Here is a 21,396-nt window from a genome sequence, read left to right on the forward strand (position 1 = left end):
GTTCAACTCTTCTACCATTTCCTTGTTACCCATAATAATTTCACCCGTGTCTGCCTTCAAGGGACCCACATTTGACTTTGCAACTCTTTTTCCCTTAACGTATCTAAAGAAGCTTTTACAGTCCTTCTTTATATTCCTGGCCAGCTTCCCCTCATACTTCATCTTGTCAGCCCGTATTGCCCATTTTGTTTCCTTCTGTTGTCCTATGAACGTTTCCCAATCCTCTGGCTTCCGGCATCTGCTGTGTTATACATCTTTTCCTTTAGTTTTATTCTATCCCTAACTTCTCTTGTCAGCCACGGTTGCCTCCTACTCCCCTTAGAATCTTTCTTCCTTTTTGGAATAAAATGATCCTGCGTCTTCTGGATTATGCCCAGAAATTCCTGCCATTGCTGTTCCACTGTCATTCCTGCTAGGATCCCTTTCCAGTCGACCTTGGCCAGCTCCTCTCTCATGCCTTCATAGTCCCCTTTGTTCAACTGCAACACTGCCACTTCCGATTTAATGTTCTTCTCAAATTGATCAATCTTCCCTAAAGATTCCTTTATCTAAAAGTCTTTTTTTTGGAGCCTCAACAAATTCATGTCACTATACTGTATGCATTCCATGAATTTGTCCTCTATTACTGCTGCTAATATGACTTGTCTGGTCTATTTGCAGATTAAAGTCCCCCATTACTCTATTTAAAACGTCCCTCATGAATACTCTAAAACCCTCTTTGCCTGTCCACCCATTACCTGCCAAGCTTTGTCCTGGTTCTCCCCTTTTCCAATTTTCTTCTCCCCCATGCAATCAGTCAAAAGAAGGGTCTCAACCCAAAATATCACCTATGGGTAAGTTGCATGACCTGCTGATTTACTCCAGCACTCTGTGTCTTTTTGTGCATTAACCAGTCCCTTGTTTCTACTGAATTACTTTCATTTTGACTGAAAATGTGTTTAATCAGGACTGCTACCATACTGCCATCTAGTGGAAATGCATGTATAATATCCAAGTCACAGGAACAGAATTGTGAGGTTTATGAACTGAGTAAAGATAAACGTTTATTTAAAGAAATTCAAAAGAAAAAATTCATATCTAAAGTTATAATTTAACGTGTACATATTATTATATTTTTTGGAAGAAATGGCACCTAACAATGTACTGTAGCACCTATTAAATGTCTTGTAACTCAAAATGCATTTTGGCTATAGACCTGTGTTAATCACGCTGTAATTCACTTTGGTTATTAATTATGTTTTATTTCCCGACTTAAAAATATTAATGTAATTATTTGAATTTCATTTTCTATTAAAAGTCTCTTGAGATTATGATATTAAGAGTATTTGTAATCTAGTTACAGGTCAGAAGTGAAAGCAAGACAGGATGTCAAACCAGACATTAGACAACCACCATTCTCAGACTATAGACAACCTCCAACATCGGATTATCGACAGCCACCATCTCTTGATTACAGGCAGCAGCCACTATTAGACTACAGGCAGCAGCCTCCTGACAATAGACAGTTTGCAGTGTCTGAATACAGGCAACCACAGGTATGAGATTTCAAATATCCCAATTTGGTGACCATAATCTTCCATGTTATTATCTTAATGATATTCATGAACACCTTTGGTATATGTGGACACCACAGTACAGCACAATGGGTGATTGATGGATGGCAAGAACTTGGTGAAGGACCTGTTTCTATGCAGAATCTCTCAATTGCTCTAAGAAATGAATATAATGCTGTTATAGAGTATGTATTCTGATTACATGGGCTGAGGTATAATTCAAAATGTATGGAACCATGGCATACAACCGAAGATGAAATCAGGATAGCACCAACCAAATGCAGTAATTTTCGGAAAAAACATTTGTGTTGGAAACATTGGTTAAAGAACTAATTTGAGAAAATTATTTTCATACACGTCAGCAAAATTATATATGTAGAACAAATTAATAAATGTATTTTAAAATTTCATGGAATCTTTAGCTTTGCAATTGAGGATTTGATTAAAATGTCAGAAACACTGACCATTTATAAATTAATAGCTATACATTAGTGTCTATGGTGTAAAATTCTCTGTGTTCAATAAAAATCATCCGGAAATTCTTGCTCAGTAAATCAAATACTAAGAAGGCTGCGGTTGTGTCTCAAGTTCTGGTTGCAGCAAAAAGTAATTGAAATGAAATTGAGTGCTATTTTTGGTTTCAACTGACTTCAATGAATACATTATATGTTGTTAATGAACAACTACTGCAAAGCTTTCATTTTCAAGTCAAGTCAAGTCAAGTTTATTTGTCACATACACATAAGAGATGTGCAGTGAAATGAAAGTGGCAATGCTCGCGGACTTTTGTGCAAAAGACAAACAACAAAACAACCAAACAAATTATAAACACAATCATAACACACATATTCTTTTACATAATTTTGCACATCTCTTTAAAGTTAAAATCATTTCCCTTGTATTTGCTTGAAGGCTGAAGAAAAATAGGTTTATGATATTTATTCAATTAAATGTAAACTGAAAATGCAGCAGGTGTAGAAATAAAAATATGTATTAACTTAGCTTTTGCCCATATTGTTTTAAAGTTATGAGGCAAATCCAGTCAGTACATTATCCCATATTAACTCATTTCAGATGCTGACATTTTTGCAAGAATTCCTATTTTCATTTCACATTTGCAGATATGTAATTTTTCTACATTTCACTTAAATTTATTTGATCCTTGCACTCAACAATTCCATAATGTCAGCAAACAATCCTAGAGATGTAAAAATGAACTGATGGATTTAAGGGAATTGTACAAAATATCAATTTGATTCATAAGAAATACATGCTCCGCTTATAAACTTGTAATTGTCTTTACATTAATAATTTCCTGAGCCACTGGAATCACATTGGTAAATTGATCATGCGGGAATAGATCAGGGGATTGGATATATTCTTTCCCTTCAAGTGACAATCCTTTAACAGGGTAGGGTAGTAGTGTTGAAAATTTAAATGAGCCAGACCAAAGATCAAACACAATGATTTGAATGTTGTGAAGTAATGATATTAGACAATAGCCAATAGGTGCAGGAGTAGGCCATTCGGCCCTTCGAGCCAGCACCACCATTCACTGTGATCACGGCTGATCATCCACAATCAGTACCCCATTCCTGCCTTCTCCCCATATCCCTTGACTCCGCTATCTTTAAGAGCTCTATTTAACTTTTTTCTTTTTTATTATTATTATTGTTATTATTCTTTTCTTTCAAGCTTGACAATATCTTTCCTATAACATGGCGCCCAGAACTGAATACAATATTCTAAATGCGGTCTCACCAACGTGTTATACAACTGCAACATGACCTCCCAACTTCTATTCTCAATACTCTGACTGATGAAGGCCAACGTGCCAAAAGCCTTTTTGACCACCTTATCTACCTGCAACTCGACCTTCAAGGAACCATGCACTTGTATCTCCAGACCCCTCTGCTCTACAACACTACCCAGAGGCCTACCATTTACTGAGTAGGTCCTGCCCTTGTTCGACGTCTCAGAATGTAACACCTCACACTTCTCTGTATTAAATTCCATCAACCATTCCTCTGCCCACCTGGCCAATCGATCCAGAACCCTGCTGCAATCGCTCACAACCTACTTCACTATCTGCAAGACCACTAACATTTGTATCATCAGATTGTAATCATTATTGCTCCATAAAATCCCAGTACTTGGTGATTTCTACAGGTGCGTTTATAAATGAGGAAATTGGGAAAATGGCCATGGCAATTCAACAAGGCAGCTGGCTGCATTCTGATACTCTACTCGCGGATGTTTGACAAAGGGATGAAAATTGGGCTAATTGTCCCTCACATCAGTTACAAATTCACCAACAAACTCCGCACCAGTACACAGAGGCCAAAGTAAATGATTACAAGAACATTTTGTAAAGAATTTAATATGGCTTTAGCTAGATTAATAATTTTATAGTACTGCTAGACCAAGTGGGACCCGTTGGGCCCCATTCCTCCAACGCAATGTTCCACCACACACCCATTCCCCAAACGCATCCCATTTCCACCACTCATCCGTCCCCCCAACGCAACCCGTTCCCCCAACGCAATATTCCACCACTCACCCATAGCCCCCAACTGCGCAGGCGCAGCTCATTTCCCCTTATCCCCCAACACTCCCTCCCCCCTCTTCACCCTCCCTCTTCTCTCTCCCCTCCTCCACCCTCTCTCACCTCTCCTTTCCCCTACCCTCAGTCACTCCCGACCCTCAGTCACTCCCTCCCTCCATAACCCCTCTCCCCTCCCTACCCCCGACCCATTGGACTCCATTCCCCAAACGCAATATTCCACCACTCACCCGTTCCCCCAACGCAACCCATTTCCACCACTTACCCATTCCCCCTCAACGCAACCCATTCTACCAACGCAATATTCCACCACTCACCCATAGCCCCCAACTGCGCAGGCGCAGCTCATTTCCCCTCATCCCCCAACGCTCCCTCACCTTCCTCTTCAACCTTCCTCTTCTCTCCCTACTCCTCCTCCACTCCCTCCCTCACCTCGACCTCCCTCTCCTTTCTCCTATCATCAGTTACTCCCTACCCTCAGTCACTCCCTCCCTACCCCCCTGGACGTCCCTTTGTGAGATGGAAGCTGCTTTTTAAAAAATGTAATTGAGATCCAATTGTGATGTCATTGTGGGGTGGAGCACTGCTGATGGGCAGTTTATGTAAATGAGATCCCATTGTGACATCATAGCTGCTAACTGCCACTGCAACTTCAAGTGATTTTTTTCAAAGTGAGGTTTTGTAAAGTTTAAAATGTGAATAAGTTGTAAAATATAACATCAATCTCAACAAAACTTGATAAAAAACACACCACAGGACAATTGTAAGGTGGTCCAAAAATTGTAGCGTTATCATGTACCATTTTGGCCTAGTTCCGAGAGCACTTGGGCACACACACACACAGAGACAGAATCACGAACAAGATGAGAGTTTTAATAATATATAGATTTTAATCTTTACAAGAATGTTTTAGATTTTCAATAGCCTATTAATTTGTTTCTTTAACATCTTTAAAAGTCTTTGAAAGTGCTTGCAAGTGGTTTACAGCCTTTTAAAAGCATGTTTCTGAAATATTCAAACATGTTCAGATTTAAAAGATAAAATGCATTTCATATTCTGACCAAGTTAGCAGTGTGACCTAGATGATCATTAAATAATTTATCTTGTGATAGCATTGCTCTGAAGAACCCTGTGGAGAATGCCTCTGCAAGTTCTCCCTCAGAGGATCATTAAAAGTAGACTTTTTTTTAAAGAGATGTTTAAATAAATAATTGCCAACCACTGACCAGATAATCGGTTCCCGTTGTCTAGTTAATATTGTGTTTAACCTATAAAGTGAGAGCATTTTGACCAGAAGTTGGATAGACTTGGATTGTTTTCCCACGAACATAGGAGGTTGCGGGGATGGTTATAGGATGCCCATTTTCCCCAAAAACCCATAGAGGCAGCGAAATAATGCTTGGAATTCCCAATATGTCCACAACTCCTTTAAAGGGCATTATTAGTGCCATTGTTCAGTTTATCTTGATGAAATAGAGAAACGCTGTTGAGGTTGTGGCTATAGACTCTGAGTAGGCAGTTCTGGAGTCCTACTTGCTGTTGGACACATGTTCTAGGGACCAGCCTTGAACACCATAGACCAGCGCATGCTGTGGCACAGGGGACCAAGGTTGCCCATTAGCACTAATCGCAATGTTAGTAAACTCTTTTTAAAAAGCGTATGGTAGGCGGTAACATTCTTTGAAATGTTACTGCTCTACTGTACCCTACCCGGATTTTACGCTTTAATTAATCATTTATTAATGGCATTTAATATAAGAGCTCGTGTCTCCCCATGATGGTCATTAGACTGTATTACTTGCTTTAATAGACAGCATAAAATGTTAAATATCAAGAGCTGTTCAACGCCTACATTTCAAAGAGTCAAGGGGAAATTTGTGCTGGAATATTTTAAATTGTTCTCATGATGTGTGAAGGGCTTTAAAATTTTTATTGGCCATAAATTTACTTCATGAATTATCAATGTGCAGTGTACAGTACATCATTGGAGCACCTGCATTCACTTCATTATTCTCTCAGCTAACCTTTCCTCTCTGGCAGTATGAGGAAAGGCGATATCATCTTTGTTCCCCGCACCCCGAATCCATGGATTGGAATGGCAAGATACAAACCATGTAAATTTGAAGTAAAAGTTGATTTAGGGCGATTGTTCATTTGAATTCTGCCAATAATATTACATTGCCCTAAGGTTGGTGTCTTGGAGTGAAATCCACAAGCACTCGACTTAATATGTGTGTATTTTGTCCTTCTTTACATTTACGTATAGGATTTTGATTACTTTACGGTTGATCTGGAAAAAGGTGCCAAAGGATTTGGTTTTAGTATCCGTGGAGGACGGGAGTATAAAATGGATCTATATGTGTTACGGTTGGCAGAGGATGGACCAGCCATCAGGAATGGGAGATTGAGGGTAAGCCAAAATTTACTGTTGAATTAAATGCACCACAATCAGTAACTGCAACAGCAATCAAAACATTTGAGTGACTAAAACTAGTATCTGAAACAAGAGGACCTTGGTTTGTGTAAATAATAAGAGATTTAGAAGGGGTCTGAGGAAGAACCTTGTCACCTAGAGAGAATGTGCAATCTGCAATGTGCTGCTTGAAAGGCTGGTGGAGGCAGACACTTTAGAAGAGTCTAGACAAGCTTTTGAATCACCAATGCAGAGAAGGCCATGGACCTAGAGCTAATAAATGGGATTAGTAAAGATGGAAATGTCATAGTCGTTGATGACATTGTGGCCAAATGACATGATTCTTTGACCTGGGACTATATTCTAGGCTTTACTAAATACTATGCAGAGACTTTCAGAAAATAGAAAAGCAACCAAGACACTACCATTGCAGGATGACATGTTTGGTTGTCACATCCAGTAACAGGACTGTTATGTAAATAAAAAGCACATAATTTCCCATTTTACAATGCTAGAGCCGTTAGTTTGAACACACTACCAATGATGCTGCTAAGCCAGATAACCTTACAGTAATCGTACCTCAGCAATAGAAACCTGTGTACCACCACTTGCACTACTATAGGTGTGTTTTCTAATTGTGCTTTACACAAATGGCTTAATTTTGCACGATCGTTTTCTTTTCATTTGTGGTATGCATATATCATTTTTCGTGTGGTCTGACTATGTGCCTGTGATGCTGTTGCAAGCAATATTTTCACTGTAATATATACGCCATGATCACATTAAATAGCTGTGCTGGCTCGAAGGGCAGAATGGCCTACTCCTGCACCTATTGTCTATTATCATTACATAAAATTATGATAAATATGATCATTGCATTTTTGCATAATGTGCATTTAATAATCAGTGTTTAATGTGTCTTAAACTTTTTGTTTTGCTTTCAATAGATTGGAGATCAAATCATCGAAATCAACGGAGAAAACACAAGAGAAATGACCCATGCTAGAGCAATTGAGCTGATCAAGTCTGGAGGGAGGAGAGTGCGGCTTCTGCTGAAAAGAGGAACTGGTCAAGTGCCAGAATATGGTGGGTTTCAGATTATAGAGCGTCATTATCACTGATTAAGGAATAACAGTGGCTTAACGTTACTTTAGGCACTAGTATTGTATGCAGGATTGGCAACTAGCTATTCATCAACTATGGAGTCGTGCAGAACACATGCTACGTAGCTGATTGCATTTTAGCATAAAAACAGCCGCATACTCTATTAATTTATGCTTAGAAAGCACAATTGATAATGGACTTTCTGTGTCCGTCAAATCAGATTCTGCTGATAAATTGACTTTACTCTTCCACTAGCATAGATCCCCATGTTCCAAAAGGCTGTCACAATAAAATTTAAAAGGACAGACGTAATTATATGGTCTTAAATGACTGCAGGACATCCCAATGCATTTTACACTATTGAAATACTTTGAGGTTTTGCTACTGTAAGAAGATAAACATGAAAAATATCAATAACATGTTAAAGGTAGTTTATAGCTTGTTGCTAATTGTGTTTAATTATGAGCACAATAAATTACAATTGTACACCAAAAAATACATGTAGTTATTATATTTAAGCAATACACATTTCAGTTTCTCACTAACTATTTTAACTTTCTGCATGCCTTCTATCTTGAAGCTCATTTTAACTTATTTCTGTCTATTTTTTAATTTTCTATACTGAACAATATTCTATATCTTTATGCTAACAGTAGTAATATCTCTATCACTGCTACTGTCAATTCTAATGATTGGTCCTAGGCTGTTCCTCCCCTTCCTTTAGGAACGGCTCCTTCCAGTCTCTCCATGTGCATGAAAAGTGACAAGCATGGGTCCCCATATTTCTTCCTATTGGGCCACCCTAAAGACACGGTTTGTAAATCTGCATGTGTATTATCATTCTTAAAATCTTAGACTGATTGCATTTAACGTGTTTTATGGCTGAGCTAATTATGTTTTATTCTGTGAAACAATTTACTAAAACAAATAATCAACCTCAATACAATAGCTGAATTTATTCAAAAGTCATAACAAAAATTTGATAGTTTGTTAATTTACAGAATGTATATATTTAACATCTTAGTTTTTTTTTAATTATTCACTTTACCTAAAACATGTGGCTCTGAAATTTGCAAAATATTTAATTTCTTTGAGTGGAATAAACAATGTGAATATCAATGCAAAGTTGAAGTGGATAGACGGATGGCATAGAAATGGGGACTGATTCATTTGGGTCGAAGAATGATAGATAGTATAACAAAAAAGGAATAATTTTAAAGAGGAGGGTAAAGCAGAAAACCCTCTGTGTATTTACACACATCCTGGAAGGTGGTTGGGCAGGTTGCAAAAGTCCACAAGCTTCCTGGCTTTGTAAGTGGAGAGTATAAAAACAAGGTTATACAACCTTTATAAATCACTGGTTATGTCTCAGTTGGAATATTATCAGCAATTTTGAGAATCTGCTCTTAGATGCATACCAGGGCTTGGAGAGATTAGAGCAAAATATTTATCCTACAGCAGAGCCATTCAAGGTCATGCAGCTGCCAGCACTTAACCTTAAAAGGACACATAGATAAAACAAGCAACATTCTTCCTACTGGAGTGTGCTGCCTACTGAATTAATGGAAGAGGGGAGAGAAAATGTTTCCAGAGTTGCAGTGAGGGAGCTAGTTAGGCAGGCAGGCAGGTGAAGAGCATTATGCAGTAAATATTTTCTCTGGTCCGTGAAGACCGTCTAAGTCGACAGACACTGTAACCAACAGGAGTCTGCCAGAGGTCTCTGCAAGGACTAATGTTGCAATGTTAGCAAATTCCATACACGTTTCTGTTGACTGAAGGAGAAGTAGACAAGTATGAAGCCAGGTTGCCGTCCTTAATGCAGCAGTGAGCAGCAAACTTAAAGGTGTCATAAACTAGCTGCAATAGCTTGGAATGATCCTTGACATTGACTGTGAGAGCAGTCCATGTATATATGTGACCGTGTCTTTTAGGTCACAGAGTGAGGACTGTTTTGCTGAAATATAGATCATGTAAATGTTGCTCCTCTGAGAAGTATAACCAGGAGCAAGTGTCCTCCCAAATAAGCATAATGGGTGATAAACCTTCTCAGCCTCTAACAAATATCCCATGGCTGCCTGTTGCCGATGATGCATCTCCAGACCACCCAACAGGAGAAGTATTAGCTGGAGCCAAACACCTACTGGAAGCCAGTTGTGAGAGCAGACGTCATTGAAGATGAAGGTTCAATGTTAAGCCTGAGTGGCGATTGAAGTAAACAGTGATTCTTCAGGTATGCTGGGGAGCCTGTTAATTGTCAGCCCTTATGTAGCATTTTTAAGAGGAAATAGGATCCGTAAAAGCTGGTTCAGGAGTGATTTTCAGATAATTGTGTATTGGTCAAAATGTAGGCATCATAATATCGTTGATGTCAATTGAAGGAGTCAGCACCAGAGCCATGCTAAAAGTAAGGGTCACATTTCTCAATGGATCCTTAGAGAATCAGACATCGATCAGATTTTGTTTTAAGGTCATAAGGAATCGAGTAGAATTTGGCCTTTCGGCCCATCAAGTCTACTCCGCCATTCTATCATGGCTGATCTATCTCCCTCCTAACCCCATTCTCCTGCCTTCTCCCCATAACCTCTGACACCCGTACTAATCAAGAAGTGATTATTCTGGTTTGGCCTGACATCAATTGTACCTCATTTTTAAAACTTTTTTAGAATGAACCTCTGGCTCCCCATCTGCAACTTGATCGCGATGACATTTCGCTTGACTATCACAAAGCCATTTTGTGAAGTCTCGTGACATACTGTGTTACTAATTCAGTATTTTCAGAAATCCTGTGTGGTATTCTATTATTTTCTGGAAACTTTATAATATTGTACTAATTTAGCATTGTCATTTGAACCCAATGTTTATGTCATGTTCCAGCTCCAACATAATCATGTGTTGAATGATGAATGTTTTGTCAGTCACTCTATTTCCTGTTGAATCTCCATCACATTGTGCTGTTAATGCAACATTTTGCAAGTTCCTTTGTTATTTGGCTTAACTAGATAGTCAATTTCTTGCACTCAAGCAGCTCCTTCAGAAGCAGACCCTCAGCAGCCTCCTCTGAAAATCACCAACCTTCTGCTGCTCCCTGTACATCGATGTAGGGATACAGAAGTTAAAGTACCGCAGTCCACCAGCACATCACTAAAATAACCACATCAACACACAGATTCTCCAACCATGATTTTATTTTTAAAACTTTTTTTAGGTAACCAATAATTGAATAGACATAGCATTAACACACGATTAATCTGGGGGATGGGGAGGGGAGAAATCATCAGGAAATCACTGCACTATAATATCCCCAACCTCAACACCAAAGCTGGTTAGATAGAGGTAGCTGTATCAATATCAAAATGCAGCCAATCCTTTCTTATCCTCTCCTACTTCTGCCAAGGTGATTAAGTTGTTTTATCCACTGGCGCACTGATGCAACTTTATGTCCAATGCTATTCTCCTGCCAAATATATTTCCAGAACAAACTGTAATATGGATGCCAGCCTGGGTTGACAGATTCCTGAAAATGTGATTGTCACATCTGATCATTTTGAGACAGGTGATGTGGTCACGTGACACCATTCACATCATGTGTTCATCATTTACAAATGGTATTGGATATACCTTTGCATCGCCAAACTCCGAACATCATTCTGAATTGTTTGCAAAACATAATTATGAATGACGGAATGAAACTAACTAGAATTATTCATGACTGAAATTAAAACATTAATAGAGCTCATTTCTAACAAGAGTTAAATTAGAAGGCAATAAATGAATGGGACAAACTTGTATTTAGCAGCAAACCACCTGTGCTTTCCACTGACATCCAAAGGAAGTTGGGCCTTCCCTTGCTCAGAGTCCTGTGCACTTTAATGTGCAGGTATGGAAGTTGAGTTGACGATGAGGAAGACATTGCTGGCAGTCTTCAATTGATACAATTCATACACTTTGGCCTAAAAATCAGGTCACACTGAGCTGGTTCCCAACATTCCTGCTCTACCATATGGTTCACTGAAATAAGTGAATTGTTTTCTGAGTGTTGCTGTCAACTCGCTCGTAAGTGAGGGGCCTTTGATTTCCAACCAAATCTCATCATCTCAGCTAAGATCTCTGCTATTCAAAGCAAACGACTCCATTGAAGCTAATGGTATTGGAACCAACAAGACAAAAATATGTGGTAATGAATTCACTTGAATAACTTGTGCCACATTGTTCTAGCACAGACTCCTCCATTGATTTCCTGGAAGTGAGTGGTTGCAAAGGGGCATTTTAATGTTTAATAACTTTAATGATGTTTGAATGTTAATGATTGCTCGCTTTGGCAGCCAGCAATCGTTTGAGACATAGTTTTACCAAGACTGTTATAAATGGCTCAACTCTTCCCAATTACCAGCAAAAGTGTTGGCGACTGGTTTGTTGATTTTTCAACCTTGTTTTTAATTAATTTCTAGTAATTTAAGGTAATGTTACTTACTTTAAACTATTTGAACTGTTTTAAATGTCTCTTGACACCCAACATGTAAAAAGGCCGTCAGAGTAACCCAGGGCAGAGATCAATGGATCCAACATCAGAACCTGTTGCTCCATGTTGAGAGGAACCTGCTACAGCAGGCATTGAGCTGGGCTGGCTTCACAAAGCCGCCCCAGGAGGCAGGTTCAGGCAGAGCACAATCTAGCCCTTCAAAACCATTGCCGCAACAGGCAGATTCTGAAGACATTCTTGCTGTGACCTGAAAAGGCCGTGTTATAAAACATTAGAATGTAGTGGTTACTTTGGCAGCTCCACGCTTATGCTGCACATTGACTGCTGGTCTCCACCAGTAAAGATCAAAATTAATCAGTGGTTTCCTTGGTGACCATTATCTGCTTCTAGGCAATGTCAGGATAACTCCTGTTGTCTGTTGTCTAGCCCTTGCTTGTGATAATAGTATGCCGTTGTTCCAATGGCCTATGTGGCATAGCAGTCCCTACTCATTGTTCTAATGCTCAAACCACTTGCTGGTCTAGGCAAGTGAGAGTGGGAACGAAAACACAATTTTGGCAAACGGCAAAACAAGAGGCAAAGCAGAAATTGCAGCCTTGTGGGAGGCAAAGGGAAGCATCAAACCAAAGATATTGCTGTGCCAAAGATAGCTCTGGAGCCTTGCTTTCCTAAAGGCAAATCTATCCTTTCAATAGGAACTGGCAAAAAAAATAGGAATGACGCAAAACCCCTAACCCTAATGTCATGCTTTGTGTCAGGGGCAATATATTACGGTTCAGTTCCAGACCACGTGAGGGTGCATGACATTCGGAAACAGTAGGCAGAGCATGGGCACATTCCACAGCAGCACAGTTGCTCCCACACCCACTCTTACCTCAAAATTACATGTCAAAAGAACGATCTGCAAATCACAAAGAGACAGGAACCTGATACAACCATTAGACAGCTCTGAGGAAAGTGACAGTGATGGGCACGATGCAATATGATTCTTGCTCTTTTGGAAACACCACCACCCTATTCCTCCCATGCAGACTTTAATACCACTCATTTGATATTTTAAATAGCATTTTGCATTGATAGTAAAACTAGCTTCGGTAAAATATTTTAAAACATTGTGAAAATGTCATTATCAGATTTCAATTTACTTCTGAATACTTGCCAAAGGTATAGTGAATAATTAATTTAGCAGCACATTTAGACAGCAGTTAAATACGAGACCATGTTATCATCTTACGTTATTTATTTTCCACATCTCTCATTGCTTTTTCTTCTGTGCCGTTTATTTATGCTATAGTATCAAGTTGGTCATGAAATATTGTTTGGCATCCATCGTTATAACTATGCCTCACAAAATATTTCTCCTGTCATTTTTATAGGGGTGACCAAAAGTCAAATTTAAATCCAAGCTTATGTCCCAATTGAAATAATTCACCTATTGGCATTTAAATGATTCACTTAGAGATACACACATAGCACCTAACAGCTGTTTTTAATAGATTAATCAAAGAGATGTGGGCATCAGGGCTACACTCCATTTGTTGTTAATCCCAATTGCTGTAGAACTGAGTGGCTTGTTAAGACCCTAAGGCTGACAGATTTCTTGAAGGACAACAGAGAACCGAATGGATCCATTATTACAACTTTCTTTTCATTAAAAATCCAGATTTGTTTAATGGTGGTTATTGAAATGTCTTCAGAATAATTGTCCAAACTTTTGAAATAATAGTGGAGTAACTGAACTATCACTCTATTAATTGACATGCAACCCCAGAATTTTGGAAAGGAAGGAGAGAAAAGAAGGAACAATAGATTGTCATCAACAGTCAGGAACATCAGCAGTCAGGAAAATCCTGGAGTCTGGAACATCAGCAGATTCCTGGAGACTGGTATTAAGGAAGTGGCAATGGAGTATTTGGAAAATAATGACAGTATTGGCAGTATCAGCATAGATTTATAAAAAGGATACAATTTCTATACAGATCTTGATTTTTTGACTTCTTAATCAGCAGAAAGGAAACCCCAGTTGATGTGGTATATTTGAACTTCCGTGAGAGCTGCCCACAAGAGCATAAAATTAGAATGTATATTAAAGGATAAATATACTGGTGTGGATTGATTGTTGATTAATGGGCAAAAATTAGAGAAAAGAATGATAGGTTGTTTTAATTTTAGGAGATTTAGTGGGGCCCCACATGGATTTGTGCTGGGCTTCAGCTGTTCACAATCTATATCAATGGTTTGGACAAAGATTGTGATAGTGGGCGAACTTAACTTCCCCAATGTTGACTCAGACTTACAGTGCTAAAGGCTTAGGAGGGCCAGAATTTGTTAGAAGTATCCAAAGGGGTTTCCTGAAACAGTATGTGAATAGTTTAATTCAAGGAGGGACCATACTGAATCTTGTACTGGGAAATTGGCCTGGCCAGGTGAGGTTCAGAGGAAGAGCATTTGGGTAACAGTGAACTTAACTACGTAGGTTTTAACCATTGACACACATTGCGAGAGTAACTCATAGAGTGATGCAGTGTGGAAACAGGCCCTTCGGCCCAACTTGCCAACATGTCCCAGCTACGCTAGTCCTACCTGCCTGTGTTTGGTTCATATCCCTCCAAACCTGTCCTATCCATGTACCTGTCTAACTGTGTCTTAAATGTTGGGATACTCCCAGCCTCAACTACCTCCTCTGGCAGCTTGTTCCATACACCTACCACCCTTTGTGTGAAAATGTTACCCCTCAGATTCCTATTATTCTTTTTCCCCTTTGCCTTAAACCTATGTCCTCTCGTCATCGATTCACTTACTCTAGGCAAAAGACTCTGTGCATCTACCAGATCTATTCCTCTCATGATTTTATACACATCTATAAGATCACCCCTCCCTGTGCTCCAGAGAATAGTGTCCCAGCCTACACAACCTTGCCCTACAACTCAGACCCTCTAGTCTTGGCAACATCCTCGTAAAAATTCTCTGTAACCTTTCCAGCTTGACAACATCTTTCCTATAACATGGTGCCCAGAATTGATCACAATACTCTAAATGCTGTCTCGCCAACGTCTTATACAACTGCAACATGACCTCCCAACTTCTATACTCAATACTCTGACGAAGGCCAATGTACCAAATACCTTTTTAATCACCTTATCTACCTGTGACTCAACCTTCAAGGAACCATGCACTGCACTACTAGATCCCTCTGCTCTACAACACATCCCAAAGCTCTACCATTCACTGTGTAGGTGCCCATGTTAAACTTCCCAAAATGCAACACCTCACATTTCTCTGTATTAAATTCCATCAACCATTCCTCAGCCCACCAACCGATCAAGATCCTGCAGCAATTTTTCACAATCATCTTCATTATCTGCAAAACCAACCACTTTTTTTTATCATCAGCAAACTTGCTAATCTTGCCATGTATGTTCTCATCAATAGACAATAGGTGTAGGCCATTCGGCCCTTCAAGCCAGCACCACCATTCAATGTGATCATGGTTGATCATCCACAATCAGTACCCCGTTCCTACCTTCTCCCCATATCCCCTGACTATCTTCAAGAGCCCTATCTAGCTCTCTCTTGAAAATATCCAGAGAACTGGCCTCCACCACCCTCTGAGGCAGAGAATTCCACAGACTCACAACTCTCTGTGTGAAAAAGTGTTTCCTCATCTCCGTACTAAATGGCTTACACCTTATTCTTAATCTGTGGCCCCTGGTTCTGGATTCCCCCAACATCAGGAACATGTTTCCTGCCTCTAGTGGGTCCAAACCATTAATAATTTCATATGTTTCAATAATATCACCTCTCATCCTAAATTCCAGAGTATACAAGCCCAGCCGCTCCATTCTTCAGCATATGACAGTCCTGCCATCCCTGGAATTAACCTTGTGAACCTACATTCCACTCCCTCAATAGCAATAATGTCCTTCCTCAAATTTGGAGACCAAAACTGCACACAATACCCCAGGTGTGGTCTCACTAGGGCCCTGTACAACTGCAGAAGGACCTCTTTGATCCTATACTGAACTCCTCTTGTTATGAAGGCCAACATGCCATTTGCTTTCTTCACTGCCTGCTGTAGCTGCATGCTTACTTTCATTGACTGATGAACAAGGACCCCCAGATCCCGTTGTACTTCCCCTTTTCCCAACTTGACACCATTTAGATAATAATCTTCCTTCCTGTTTTTGCTACCAAAGAGGATAACCTCACATTTATCCACATTAAACTGCATCTGCCATGCATCTGCCCACTCACCCAACCTGTCCAAGTCACCCTGCATTCTCATGCCATTCTCTTGTTTGTCATCTATATCAAATCATTCATGTAGATGACAAACAGTAACGGGCCCAGAGAATTCAGATTCTCAAGTTACCCATTGTAGCTCCCAATGATTCTGTCTGAGTTCAGAAAAGTTTCATGCCTCAAGGTCACTAAAAAGGAAATCGATCTGTGAGGGTGACGTGAGGGAGGGAAGTGGGAATGCACAATATTCTGGCCATACCACAACTTCTGCCTGAGAAAAAGTGAACATTTGAATGACATTTATAAAACAGAATTTTATATTAGTCAGCAGTATGCAAGCAGTCACAAATTATACTCCGTCCTATGAACACAGGAAAGAAAATAATTACAGTTGCTGTTACAATCAGGATTTATCCATAACGTACCAGCATTTTTAGTACACTTGGAAGAAACATACTGATGGCAGACAATTAAAAAGTAGATGGAATTATTTTGTTTTTAAATAGATCCTTCCTTAATATATTACCAAATTGATGCAACAGCAACTGTAGAAATACCATCAAATACTTTTGATGCATGACTGCACATATTGATGCCATTGGTGTTACTTGAGGACTGTAATTAAAAGTGTGCTTGAAAAACAAATAAGCCTACTTAACAATAGATTGCTGTCTGAAAAAAAGGTTAACAACCATGTTTAATTCACAATGGTTCTTTGTTTCTCATTTTTTAATTCTGTTGAGTGGAACAGACCGATCCTCTGTGCTTATTCACTCTGAGACACTATTTCCCAGTAACTCCATTATTTTGCATTCATGTTATGATGTTAAGGGTGTTATTTGATCGAGTGGAAAAAGATGACAAGTGCAACAACAAAGCCAAAATTAAATTAAAGGAACTAAAAAATGATGATCAACTGCTTTTGAATTTGACCTTTTGCCTTGTGTCCAAATATTATGCAAATATTGATGGGTTAATACTGCTAATGCAGATTTCTTTATTATTTTCTATATTCTTTGACGTATATCTAAGCTAATGATACTTTAAGAAGTTAATTAACTGATGCTACCAGCACAGAAACCATAAAACATCCTCTTCAAAAAAATAAAGCACTGATCTAATTTGTGATACCCTGACAAAACTCCCCACCAGTAGAACAGTCAAAATGTTAACCCTTAATGTACAGCATAGTTCACATGATCTGCATCTAACTTCCTTTTAAATGCTCAAGTGTAATCTGATCTCAAAATTCTCTTTACGTTACGCACCTAATGAAAAATCAGCCGTGTACCGATTAAATTGAAAGAACAAGAACAGTTTGAGGTTTCCATAGCAAATATCTGCCAGGAATATCTTCTTTCTGTCACTGTAATGTTGTCAAAAGTGTAGCACTCGCCTCTGATTAGCATGCAAGTATATTTCAGAAGATAGCATGATGTCAGAGTGGAAGCAGCTCTGAAGAAATTCCCAGCTTATGCATTAGAAGGTAATGCAATTTTGAGCAAAATAGCCCTCTATTTTTTATGCATCCAGATTTGCTTCCGTCTGGTGAACATAGATGAATATAGTCATTTTATTGGAAAGACAAGGAACTGCAGCTGCTGGTTACAAACAAAAGTCAAAGTACTGGAGTAACTCAGCACGTCAAGCAGCATCTCAAAACATCACCTATTCATGTTCTTCAAAGATGCTGCGCCTGACAGCCACGTTACTCCAGCAATTTGTGTCCTTATTTTATTGGGGGGTTTTGTTTAACCATTATTTAGCCATCTTGGTTGACCTTCCCAAGCTGATGATGCATGCTGGCCCATTTTTCTCTTCTTGATTTATTGTTGGCAATAAACTAGAACCAATGAAATCTACTTTTTACAGGTTCCTCCCACCTCCAAAATGGATAGTGGGAGCCAAGAAAATAAAAAGATGGTGAGGAAAATATTTTATTGAAGCAAGTCATGTTTGGAATACTGTACCCTGTCACTTTTATATATAAAATTCCTATTTTGTTTGCATTAACTAAAAATGTAGTTCTTGTCAAATACAATGTTTCAACATCACTTCTTAATATCATTATAAGAATCATCTCAGAACTCAAGACTATTCTGCACTTAATGTCAAAAGAATTAGTTCTTAATGGTCCATAATATGATTGCTTTAACTTTTATTTGATTGTCTTGTTTGTATATACAGTATTTATTTATCTTGAATTATGAAATTTTTAGTGTAAATTAAGGCAATTTAAAATTAAGTGCTACAAATGAGGGATTACAAATTAATCGTATATTGCAGGGAAAATTAGAACTTAATTAGTGATATTTAACTTGACATTTGACAAATTCTTCTCCATTGCAAGATTACTTTTTGAATACAAGCACAAATTGATCCTTTTTAAATTATCATTTCAGCAGACAACTACAGCTCCTGGAATGCCTCCACTACAGGTTCCCCTAGCCTGTCGGAAATAAACATGATCCCAGATGATCTGATAGCACCACCATCATCATTGCATTCTGCTCCAACCTGTGATTCCATTCACCAGCTACCCCCAGAGATATTGTGGGACACCAAGAACGAATGTGGCATTGTGAGAAGAAAGCACTTTGTAGATCACAATGAGCGAAGAAATGGATCAGAAAGCCCTCAAAAAGTAGATAAGTCGAAGCAACAACAAACTTCTAAAAAGAGCCTTACAAGGTTCCCAAAGGAAAACAGTAAAAAGAAAGATGGTGGCAGGACCACCTCTGAGAACAGGGCTACTGAAACAAAATGTTTTTCAGAGACAAAACTGGGGGAAGACAAGAAAAGCAATGAGACATATAAACATGGTAGATCCATGTCGCCAGCTTCCAGGAGGGAAAGGTCTCCTGGCTTTAAAGAGGATCACAAAGTTGCCAACACTACTGAGAAAAGATTGCTGGTAACACATAAAAATAAGGTGAAAGAAGCAGATTTTGGCTTACAGACTAACACTGGAGAAGTTGTTAATTTCCACGAAAATGCCTTAGAAGAGGTCAACAAAGACCTTGATGGAGAACCTCAAAAGATCTCCAGTGAGGAACATCCACGATCAAATCTTGCTATTCAAGGTAATAACACTGTATCTCGGAAATCAACTGTCTCACCTGGGCCATGGAAAATCCCTGGTTCCAATCGATATCCTAGTTCGCTAAAGTCTGGTGCTGCCACTACAGGCAGATAAACTGTTATTACATTATTCTCCCCACTGTAGAATAGATGCAAGATGTTATCTCACCACTTCCTCTAATCAGATTATTTATCTTGTATTTTTAAACTTAATTTGAACAGTAACCCAGCCTTAAAAACTGGAAGCATTTGCATTAACAATAGGAATAATGTTCAGTGGGGCAATGAAGTGTATGGGCATGAAAGATTTTTTTTTAATAAAAGCAACCAGCAGTATTTTGAGACTTCAATAAACCGAAGTTTTCATGCTGCCAAATTGCTATTTGGACCATTGGCAATAGAACCACTGGCAAATGTGAATTCTGTGGATCAGTGCAGTGTGATTATGCTGGTACTTAACCTCAGAGAGCAAGAACAATATTGGTGCTTTAGTTTAAAAAAAAATAATGTATGAAGGATTTGCTTCATCTGTGTGCTGTAGTCACATGTGTGGTATCAGTAATCTTTGTACAGTGGGGACATCAGGTGACATAAGAGTCTGGCCTTAAGTAAAACTGCACTGAGGAAAGAGGCACTGAAGAAAAATGGAAGTCTACATGAAGCTAAAATTTTGTAAATATTCAATTTTCAAAACAATTGCCTAGCCCAGAGGTTAAAGCTGTTCTAAATATTGCCAGGGCCTTATCACTAAGAGTAACACAAGCTAACATATTTAATTTAAATTGCATCATAGCTCAAAGCAGTCTACCCTTGCATTCATATCAGTGAACCAAGCACAAAATTAGTATAACAGTAAAACAATTATGGAATTGTTTTCCACCCAAGGCGAGCTTGAGCAAGGTTCTGCTTCTTTATCCTCTGGTCTAGCCACAATATGATTTCTGCCATTAAAGGGTACAGTATTATCAGGTTTTGGACAATGCTTCCGTATTGTAGTGCACGTACCTGTATTACTCTGATTTTAGATACATGAAAAACTGGGATTACGACTGCATAAGCAAACTTTATTTTGCACAACTCACAGCCGTTACTTGTGCAGTAATTGCTGTATGCTCTCTGTAATCAAAATGATCTGTGAACATGGCACGTCACTTATCCTTTGAATCAATATTGCTGTGTAGTGTTAGCTGTGAATTTACCTTGTACAGTATCTATAAATATGATTCCATGTATTATTAGTCACAAAGACTGTAAGTGAGCAACTATTTTTATGAAATGCACCACAATGGATAAATTAACTTTTACAGAAATCTTGTTTATGATATTCTATCTGAAACACTGTCAAATAAAATGCATACTCTAAAATGAGTGATTTCTTGGGGACTACACCTACCAGCTCTGAAAATATCATGTTCATAATATTAAGCCTGGTTTTACCCCCGTGTTATTTGAGGTATCTTTAGTTTTCCATGTTCTCATCATCTTGTATTCTTCCAGCCTCTTTTGTTCAAGATTCTGCTGTTAGTGTCTCAGATTTGTTAGAACATAGGCAGTTGACTGTCTTTATTAAGAGGAGCCATTACAAAAACGGCTCAACTGCTTTTGTAGCATCAAAGGTTTTACGAAGACAGAATCAGAGCATATGTAGCCAAAAGTTTTTTGAAAAAATTACTGAAACTTTACGTTAAAGGAGCCAACGACGGAGATGCGACACAGAGAAAAATCTCATCTCCATCAAGGTAAGTGACTGAAAAAGGGTTTCCTCCGATTTCCCCCACCCCTCACTTAAAACAAACCAAGAAACACTAAATCATACTTTTAAAACATACTTAAAATAATAAAAAGAGAGGGGACTGGCAGACTGTTAGCGAGGCATCCACCTAATATGTTCATCAATTACATTATATCCCATTTACATTGTGGAAACAATCATTATGGCAGAAGTGCCTGTACATGTGAA

The 21,396-nt window shown here is 38.7% G+C and overlaps 1 protein-coding gene across 16 annotated transcripts in view; it reads left to right on the forward strand.

Moving 5' to 3' along the window:
• Positions 1–20,801, forward strand: part of magi2a (membrane associated guanylate kinase, WW and PDZ domain containing 2a) — a 369,023-nt gene extending 348,222 nt beyond the window's left edge. For 6 of the 16 annotated variants that reach the window (XM_055653106.1, XM_055653108.1, XM_055653110.1 and 3 more), the window contains 4 exons: positions 1,337–1,535; positions 6,383–6,526; positions 7,477–7,615; positions 18,758–20,801. In XM_055653106.1, coding sequence (XP_055509081.1) covers positions 1,337–1,535; positions 6,383–6,526; positions 7,477–7,615; positions 18,758–19,551 — 1,276 coding nt within the window. In that variant the 3' untranslated portion in view covers positions 19,552–20,801. Of the gene's footprint in view, positions 1–1,336; positions 1,536–6,382; positions 6,527–7,476; positions 7,616–8,357; positions 8,447–18,227; positions 18,279–18,757 lie in introns of all 16 variants that reach the window. The other 10 variants (XM_055653114.1, XM_055653117.1, XM_055653121.1 and 7 more) reach the window with 6 other exon arrangements.
• Positions 20,802–21,396: the final 595 nt, after the last annotated feature.

The sequence above is a fragment of the Leucoraja erinacea genome, chromosome 22 (genome assembly GCF_028641065.1).
Source record: "Leucoraja erinacea ecotype New England chromosome 22, Leri_hhj_1, whole genome shotgun sequence".
In the NCBI taxonomy this organism is placed as follows: Eukaryota; Metazoa; Chordata; class Chondrichthyes; order Rajiformes; family Rajidae; genus Leucoraja; species Leucoraja erinaceus.